We start from the raw sequence: 9948 nt of genomic DNA, 5'->3' as shown, positions 1-9948 counted from the left end.
CTTCTCAGCACCAACCACAGAAAGACAAGCATAGCCTTTAACCTACGTGTTGGAGAGCTCATCACCAGCTTTTCTGTGCCAGCCAACTCAGCCTGAGGTACACCCCAGTCCTTCTTCCCCTTCATTTCCATGGGGGATCTTGCCCTCGACTTTGAGGTTCTGCCTAGTGCAAGAGTCTTTGCTGTTTCGAGCAAGCAAGCCAAGAAGTGGCAGTAGCCCTGTTTCAGTTTGTTTGTTGTTATTTTTTGTTTATTTGTTTGTTTTTTTTTTTTTTGCTCTTTATTTCTTGTCCTCTTTCTATGGAGGGGAATGCAGCCATGTGTCACCATCTTGAATGCATAAGGGTGTGAAGACTCAGCATCTCTGGTATTGAAGACCATCCAGCCACCTGCTTTGAGATGCTATCAACAGAGAGAGATACACTTCAGTCTTTTTAAGGTACTGCTTTGGGTCTGGTTCCCATGCCCCCACCTCCTGTGAATGTCTCTCTGAGGAGGCCTGTTGGTCTCAGAGGCAAGAGTCAGACTTCATCTATTTAAACCTCACTAATGCGGGACTTGTGCAATTCTGCCCTGAGACATCCAAAGTGAGAGGGAACATTTACACTGGAGTAAAAATTAGGGTTTGTTGATCATACTCATGTATTCTGGATTTCAGTCATTTAGACTGCTAAACTAGACTTTAAAGGTACCTTAACACCTTTCATTTGTATACAATGATTAATATGCTAATTACAGTAGACATATCTATTCATTAAGATAGGGTGGCTGCTTAGCCCTGGCAGTCTATGGATGCTGGCACTGTAGACAAAGCTAATCTGCATACAGCATTCTAGATTCTTTGTGATGTTTTGGGAAGTTGAGATAAACTATCAGATTTTCTTGACTATCACAAGGCTGCTTTTGTGTGACTATGAAATTCTGTTTCTCCATGGCTATGGTTTTGGCCAGAGTGTGGCTCAAGATACTAGGGCACCAAACAAGTTTTAGTTAGAAATACTATAGAGTAATTTATTGTCATCCACATACAACTTATCCTGTTCACTAGCAGTTCAGGGTCCAGGCTCTAGTAAGCCACAGTTCCTCATTCCTCCTCATCACAATTTTAGATCCACAGGGGCAAACTCATGGTACACACTTCTTAGCATCATGGGCACAGTCATTTGCTGTCCTGGAAGACAGCTTGGCTCACGAGACATGCCTGTACATATCGTTAGCACCTCAGACTTTAGTGTCCTTTGACTCTGGCAAGTCAGATACTGCCTTCCAATAACCTATAGGCACTTAGAACTTTTACTAAAAACCAATAACTATTCACTTTGTCCCATGAGGTAGGATGGAACTTTGGCATTTCTGCCTTCATTTTGGACCTGGTTTCTTTTCTTTGGGTTACCTGCTCAACTCTGCATGCAGGCATGACAACCACCCAAGGGTGCCTATCTAGAAACCATAGATGTCTATTCTATCTTACTCCCCTCCAAGGTTAAAGGCACAAAAGAACCACAGAGGCCTCTTAATGTCAGTGTTTTACAATGTCCAGTTCATATCCCCAAAGGGCGTCAAAAGTCTCCAGTCATCATCTTAAGTCTACAGTTACGTACAATTCCAGGAACAGCAGAGCCTGCAGGGGCAGAGCACCTCTCAGATGAGGGGAATTGCCTATAAATGGGAGGTGTTTTGGAGCAGGAATGATCACCCATGGTCACCACATTGCTTCACCCAAGCGATGAGGCTTCTTTGGATCATCCTGCGGAACTAGAACTGGACAGGAGCATTCAGACCACACCTTGACCAGGATGGTGTAATGGTGTAATTATGTTTACCATTTTTTCCCTTTGTTTAAACCTGAAGCTCTAGTTAGTGCTCCAAAGATGGACTTGGAGTCATGTGGTCCCTGTATCTGTTCTTCCCAATGTAAATATGAACCAAAACCCATCTCTCTGCTTTTCATAATTGTTCATTTTTAACTGGTTTACTGGGACAGGAGGCCAAGTTGAGCTTGTTGGGGCTTTTGCCCTAACATTCTGCTAACACCTATAATATTGGCAGAACATGTAAATTCAGAGGCCCTTGGAGGTTCTGTAGCATTTCCTGGCTCTGAGACCCTGGAGCCATCCTGGAAGTATAGTGTAGTAGTTTATTTCCCTGGCACATGGTTATCCAAGGCCCTAGTCTTCTACATCCACCCACACATTTATCCATCCACCCACTAAACATTTGCTGGGAGACCACTGTAGGTTATCATAAAGTAGTCATGATCGTCAAAGAGTTCATGGCCTATGGTGGAAACATTTAAATCTCTTAACACTTATCGAGTATAATGAAGTCTGTTACAAACAAACTACCAGATAAAGACAGGAGAGTGGGCAGATGTCCGAAGACAGAAATGGCCTTGAATGAAGTTTTACCGGGACCCTGGTTTTTGAATGAGATGGAGAAGAGCAAGCATCTCAAAGCAAAGGAGAGGGGATGGGCTGAAGTGTGGAGACTTGAAAAGGGCACACGAAAGGGCAGCAATTCTAGAATGTTGGAGGACAGGATGAGAAAGAAGCAGGAAAAGAACTAGATGATGGAGATTAGAATCATCTTGGGTGCCATGTTGGAGGGAATGGGCACCACCTTGAGAGTCTGGGACATTCAAAGCAAGACTGGAAATACTTACATGGGCCAAACAGATTGTGCATGTTAGGAGCTGGAAGCTCGGGAGTGCAGCTCCCATCCAAAAGTGGTAAACATTTCTCATGGCAGAGCATAGGCTTCATGTAGCCAAGTTGCCATGTTTTAAAAAAGGAAGCTGAAACCCCACACTTAGATAGCAATGCTCTCAGCTTGTAACCATTGCTAGTTATTTCAAGGCTTCATGCCTGCAGGGCATATCCGATGCTCCCTCAGCCCTTGGCCCTTCAGTTTGGTATTTTCAGTTGAAAGTGTCTAAGCAGAGATATTATCCAGTCAACAGAGAAGAAGCTGGGTCTGCAGTATATGACTTAATCCCACATACTCAGGAGGCTGAGGCTGGAAGAGATTTAGTTCAAGGCTAGCCTGAGAAACTTAATAAGACCCTACTCAAAATTTAAAAATCCAGGATCAGGGGAGAATCAGTAAAGCTTCCCCGTAAGCATGAGAACTTGTGAACTTGTGTTTGCTCCCCAGCACCCAGGTAAAAGCTGGTCATGGTGGCATGCATTTACAGTCCAAGCACTGAGGAAGTGGACACAGGGAGTTCCCCCAAGGCTTTCTATTTAGCCAGTTAAGCCTAATTGGCAAACTCCATCAAAGTAAGATACTGTGCCTCAAAATAAATAAATCGACAAAACCCAAGGTGGCCAGTCTACCTGAGAAACAATACCCCAATTAGTAAGCCTCAAGCTAGGTAGGCTCTGTCTCAAAAAACAGTGTGGATAGCCTTCTTGATGAATGACACCTGGGACTGAGCTCTGGCTTCCACATGCATGTGTACATATGTGCACGGGCATCCACACAGACATGCACACACTCTCTCCCATCCAGAACATGTATGTACACAACACACTAACACAATAAGAAAACAAATGAAAAAATGACTGGGCTATAACTTAGTTTGAGAACTCTTGCCTAGCTTTGTACAAGGGTCTGGGTTTAATGCTTAGCCCTGAAGATAAATAAATAAAACGACCACATTCCTTACAGATCTCAATGTAGTCTTTCTGTTCCAGACTCCTACGATAGAAACTGCCCCCATCTCCACCCTGTTCCCCCCCCCACACACACACAATCCCTCCCCACCCCAGACTGTACTCCCATGTCTCATCACTGGCCACTTCTTACAGATTCACTGCCTGGCTTTGAGAGAAACACTCAGTGTTAAGGACACCAGAGAGCCATATTTATTTCACATGGACAAGCATGATTTCGTGCATGCTGAACATGAAAGCTCGTGTAAAGAAAGTACCCGTAACAGCAGAATTGTGTGCTTTTTTTTTCCACAGGGATCGGGGAGAGTCTCAGAGTGCTTTTCAAAGACAGCATCCTCCAAGCACAGTGGAGACCACAGGCTTTGAAGTCACTGGCTTATTTCATCATCACAGAGTCCATCTCCTGGAGTGGCCAGAGAGGTGATTTTGGCTCTGCATACTATCAATGAGGTGCTGCATTCTGAGGATGATAGAGGGCACTCTCCTACCCTACCACTCAGGACTGCTGGGGAAAATGAAGCTCAGAGGGAAGATACATGCCACATGGAATTAAGAAGTCCACCACTGAGTACACAGTGATGGGATGGACTGCTGTTCTCACAGCAACAGAACCATCTCTACTCAGAATATCCCCCAACATTGGGAGATCCATCCTTTGTACAGCAATTCCCCAAGGCCTCTCATTGGTGGTAGAGAACTGGATGGTTATGCCAGACACAAGGAGAATTTTTCTGGACAGGGCAGGGACCACCGGTCTTTTGGCCTTTGCTCAGCTTCCTGGTTCCAAGACAATCCTTCATATGGTTCAAGATGGGACGAGGGGCTGGAGACGATAATCAGAGTCTCTGGGAGCAAACCTCATGGAAGAGACAAGAGTAGACCCGTGTACCTCAGAGACTCACTCCCACCGGAAGTCCTGCCCAACGGTTTCATAAAATTTAATATTATAAGGTCTATAAAATTCCCGGAGCTGGTCTATGACTTCAGGGTCGATCTGGACATGAGTTCTCCCTTTTGATTTGCCCAGGCATCGCGGCAAGAGGGTCGATTCTGGTTTTTTCAAGCAAGGGAATCCTTTGGTCTTGTTGAAGTAGAAGTGCTTGTCTGTGATGAATCGCTTGATGCCCAGGAAGTCCTGGATGCGCCCCATCTCACCAGCAGGGTCAGTGATCAGCCGCTCACCGCTGACAAAGTGGATCTGGGCCAGTGGGAAGTACCGCAGCCAGCTCTCCAGATGCAGTGCATACATGCCGATGCGGATGGCATTCCAAGACACGTCCACCAGGCCCAGGCTGCGGTTGCGGAAGGACAGGCCCTCGAAGGTGGGGATGTCCGGCTTCTTGGAAAGTGTCTGTGTGTAGTCAGAGATGGCGCGGGTCACAGGGTTCCGCACCACCACAATCAGCTTAGTGTCTCGCGACATGTTGAAGATCCGTCGAGGGGCTTCTTGAGTGACGAAATAGCTGGGCGTCTTCTCTAGTGTGATCTGGGTCTCCAAGGTCCTGGGCATCAGGCTCCTATTGGACAGAAGCAACACATTATCAGAGAGCATGGGTGGTTTGGGGACACTGCTGTTAGCTCCTTCCATTTGGTGACCCATGCAGGCCTCTCTCTCTTATCCTATTTGAGTTCCTTACTTGGTGAGGAACTCACCCGTGTTGAATTTTTAGAATATATTTAACAAGGGTTTCTTTAAGGCAGAAACAAACTGAATATCGGTTACTACAGGTTAAACAAATTGTTTAACCAACAGATAGATCTATATGTATTAATATGCAATGATTTCCAACATACAGCAAGCCTCTGTATCCATGGGTTCTACAGCTAGAGATCCGACCAACTGTGGATTGAAAATATTTGGGGAGGCCAAATGGTCTGAGGTTGGGCCCCCAGAATCCATGTGAAAATGGGTATCTGTATATCTGTAAATACTAACACTCCTATCTAAGATCAGCAGAGTAGAGACTCTCCGGCCAGCTAGCTTGGTATATGCAGCAAACAAACAAAAAGAACCTGCCTCAAACAAGGTGGAAATTGAGGAATGTACTTGAGAGGCTGTCCTCTGATCTTCACATGCATGATTTGCTAAACACACACACACACACACACACACACACTAAAAACATTTTAGGAAAATGCATACATGCTAAGTATGTACAGATGTTTCTTTGTATACAGTACTTACATTGTATTATATACTGGAAGCCAGTCACCTAGAGATGATTCAAAGACTACCGGAGAGTGGGAGTAGGACACACACAAACACCACACCATTATATAAGAGACTTCCGTATCCACAGAGTATGCTAGTGTGGCTACTTACACCAGGGACGACCCTAACCTTTATAATGAAGAAAGGCCAAATATGGAGACACAGGACTCTGGTAATTGTAGTTAGTGCTGTGGGGGAAAACTGTATGTGGGTGGGGAGAGCCAGGCAATCGGGGATAAATGAGAATTACATTTGATTGTATAATCTTTTACGCTGCTTGAAATTTTTAATGTGTTTATTATGTATTCAAAAATACAAAGTAAGCCGTTGAGTATTATCCTGGCCAAAAAAAAATCTTCAAATATATTAAAATCTTTTTTTTTTGAGGAGCAAAAAGCCTGTTTTTGCAAGAATAGCAATGGTTATTGAAATGAGTTCTGACGTCGTCTGTGGAAGAACATGTGAATTACACCCTTTGTGTAGGCTGCGTGAAGCACAGACTTCTCCAGGCTGGTAGCAACCTCAGGCAGAGCCAGGCAATGTAGCCCCCCCTTCCCTTGTCTTTTAATTTTCTGGCTCTGCTTGGGTCTTCAAGGGATGAAGGTCTGCAGTCTCCCTTCCAGATGGGTCTCTCTCTCCAGCCTTGATGGAGGACTCCCCTCATTCTGGTTGCTACTTTTCCCTGAAGGTCCTGTCTTGTCTTTAAACCAGTATTTCTTGCTGCTGGCTGCACTGGAACATTACATAAGGATGCGACTTTTTCTTTCTTCCTCTCTGGTTCTTTCTTTCTTTGTTTCTTTCTCCCCGACACCTCTCTTTAAATAAAGATCTCTAGGACTCTTTCCATCCTAAGCCAATCAAGTCAAAGTATTTTGGGCTAGGTCTGTTTTAAAGCTCCTTTTTAAAAAAAGTTCACGCTGAGTCAGATGAGGCCAAGAGGAAAGCAGAGCCAAGACAAACCCTCTCCCCAGTCCTACTGCCCTCCAACGGTGCACCTCAGCAGCCCCTCAAGTGTCCATCCTCACTCCTTTCAACACAGACTCTGCATTCCCAGCATTCTCTCTACCTCCTGTTATCTCCACCTGGCCTCACGGCTTCCCAGCTTCTACTTTGTCTCCAGCTTTTCTTTGCATTCCTCTAGAGCAGTGGTTCACAACCTTCCTAATGCCGTGGCCCTTTAAGATGTTTTGGTGACCTCTAACCACAAATGATTTTTATTGCTACTTCATAACTCTAATTTTGTGACTGTTATGCAAATATCTGTTTTCTGATGGTCTTAGGTGGCCCTGTGAAAGAGTTGGTGGACCCCCCCCCCCCGAGGGGTGGGTTGTGACCCACAGGTTGAGAATAACTGCTTTAGCAACTCTTATAGTCAAACCTTGGGCCTTGTCATTGAAACTGTCAGGATTTAAAATGTTACACCCTGCGATTTATTTTAGGGTTGTGAAATGAGTTCAGTGAGGCCTCTCCCAAAGATGTATGCACATGGAACCTGTGAGTGTGACTTTACTGGGAGAAAGAGTCCATGCTGACATAACGGTGAAGTCCCACAACAGTAACCTTAGACACATCGGGAACAGGGTAAGCTGACACAGTAAAGTAGTTAACCTGAAGGCCAAGAACAACACAGTTGTCACCAAAACCATGACAGGCACAGAGCAGTGCTCTTTCACAGCAGGAACAGGAAACCACCCCTGATAGCAATCTGACCTCTAAGGCTGCGAGAAGAATCACTTCCATTGTTCCAGGGTTTCGTGATTTCCAGTCTGTCATGGCCTCCACAGGAAATGACTTTGTCTCCTTTCACCTTTATCATAGTGTCAAACTCATTATACCTGTCCTCAAATTTATCTATGAGCCTCTTGATTTCACTTTCTTCCATATTCTGGACCCAGGGAACAATAGTTTCAACATCATCTTTCTATCTATCTATGTATCTATCTATGTATCTATCTATCTATCTATCTTTCTATCTTTCTATCTATCACTTGGTCTGTCAGTCTCTAACAATGCAGCACTCCAGCTGTTCATCTCTTTCAATTCTGTGGCCAAGTTTCCCAACTTCCTTCAGACAGTTAGCACTTCTAGCTTTGGTCGAATCTTCAGCTGTGTGTTTGTACAGCACGCCCTGTCATTGTGCATTGCAAGCTTCCAACCCTGTAAGCTCCCAACCCTGCTTCTCTTACCCACTCTTAATATGGGACTCATGTCCTCAACACAAGGAAGATATAAGCTCTCATATCCCAATCCTGTCCATTTTCCTCTATCCCATCTTGAAAGCGACTTTTCCCAGGCCTACCCCCAGGACTTCTTACTAGTTTCAGAGAACAAGGTGTGCTGGACTCATGGTTTACCCATGCTCAGCCCACTTCCTCAGGTTCCCCTGAATACCCATCCTTAGGCTCCATATTCCCTGTGCAGGAAGGCCGATGCAATCAAGGCCCAGTGTCTATATTAGCCTATATGGGCTGAAAGTTTTAGTATAGAGTGGACCAAAATTTAAATGTGGAATATCAAACCAGGTGTGATAATATGTCTGTAATACCAGAACTTGGAAGGTAGAGGCAGGAGGATTATGAATTTGAGGGTAGCCTGGGCTGCATAGTGAGACTCTCCTATCTCAAAAGAAGAGGAAAGGGATGGGGGAGTTAAAACAATCCCAAATACATCTCAATAGAATCTTTGGGTGGAGTTTCCTAGACATAAAGTTGTTGTACATTATAATTAGACAAGCAGGAGTTTATGATGAGAGTAGACACATTGCTATGTGGGGCAGGACACAAACCACCTCTAGTGGTTTTCCAAACTCTGTGGGTGTTATTGATGCAAGAGTCTTCCCCAGCATAGAGATTTGGTGCTTGACAGGCTGTTAAACATATTTCTTTGCAATATCCTTTAGTACTATAGGGAGTATCTGAGAGGAAAACAGTGAAGGCAGCATTTCCCAAGCCTTAGTTGGCCAGCTGTGAACTTGTGCCCTCAGCATCCATTAACTTCTCCCCCTTTACTAGTTTGGAAAATTCTGATCAATTATGGTGACCTCCAGAGTAGCACAGTATCCCCCAGTTGGACACTAATAGACACTCTACTATTCTAATTCCTAATAGGCACATCAGTTGCAAAAACAACATGATCAGTGCTAAAATAAAGGGACCAGGCTACAGGCAGGAGAGTTGGCTCAGTGGGCATGAGCACTTGCTGTGAATGCATGAGGCTCTGGGTTTGGATTTCAGTAACTACAAAAATTGCCAGGTGTGGCTGAGCATGCTTGTAACCACAGTGCTGTGGAGGTGATGGAGACACGAGTATTGCTGGCTGCCAGTCTAGCTTCAAGTGCAGCAGCAGACGCCAAGGTCCTTCTCCAGCTCTCTCTCTCTTTCTCTCTCTCTTTCTCTCTCTCACACACGCACACACATAAACATTGGCACCCATACTTGCATACTTAGGAAATATAGGAAATGTCCGTATACACATGCATGCATACACATACATGTACACACATGCACACATGTGTACACACACATAGGCATTAATACTTATACATGTACATATCACACACATGTCTCTTTCTTCCTCTTCCTCTCTCTTTCTCCTCTCTCTTCTCTCTCTCTCTCTCTCTCTCTCTCTCTCTCACACACACACACACACACACACACACACACAAGCCCAGATTATAAATAAGTTCACCTAGTCATGCCAAAAGATGTAGGGCTCCTGTGCACAGCAACCTTTCTCTCTCTCTCCAAAGAACACTCTTGAATATTCATTTCTCTTTAGGTCATTGGTCATTAGACCACTAGAGCCTGTGATGACACTGTGAGTAGAGGCTGGATGTTCACCTCCATGCTTTCTACACACGGGTGAGGACACGAGGCGGCACCTTGAAGTCTGTGTTTCCTCCTTATGCCACAGATGACATTTTGCTTATTTACAGTTTCTAGAAAACAGTGGAATGCTTCTCCCACTGCATATCCTTCTTGAGTCTCTGTATTCCTTCTTTTTTATATAGTGCTGAAAAAAATACCAGGAGACTATTCCTACACTTGTTGTTTGGACTTATCCC

At 44.7% G+C, this 9948-nt stretch overlaps 1 protein-coding gene across 1 annotated transcript in view; it reads right to left on the bottom strand.

The window, feature by feature from the left end:
* Nucleotides 1-4396: 4396 nt before the first annotated feature.
* Nucleotides 4397-9948, bottom strand: part of Hs3st2 (heparan sulfate-glucosamine 3-sulfotransferase 2) — a 94730-nt gene continuing 89178 nt past the window's right edge. The window contains exon 2 of the mRNA XM_051192853.1: nt 4397-5190. Coding sequence (XP_051048810.1) covers nt 4572-5190 — 619 coding nt within the window. The 3' untranslated portion in view covers nt 4397-4571. The remainder of the gene's footprint in view (nt 5191-9948) is intronic.

The sequence above is a fragment of the Phodopus roborovskii genome, unplaced genomic scaffold (assembly GCF_943737965.1).
Source record: "Phodopus roborovskii unplaced genomic scaffold, PHOROB, whole genome shotgun sequence".
Taxonomy (NCBI): domain Eukaryota; kingdom Metazoa; phylum Chordata; class Mammalia; order Rodentia; family Cricetidae; genus Phodopus; species Phodopus roborovskii.
The sequence above is the reverse complement of the archived record's forward strand: the minus strand, read 5'-3'. Positions and strand labels throughout refer to the sequence as shown.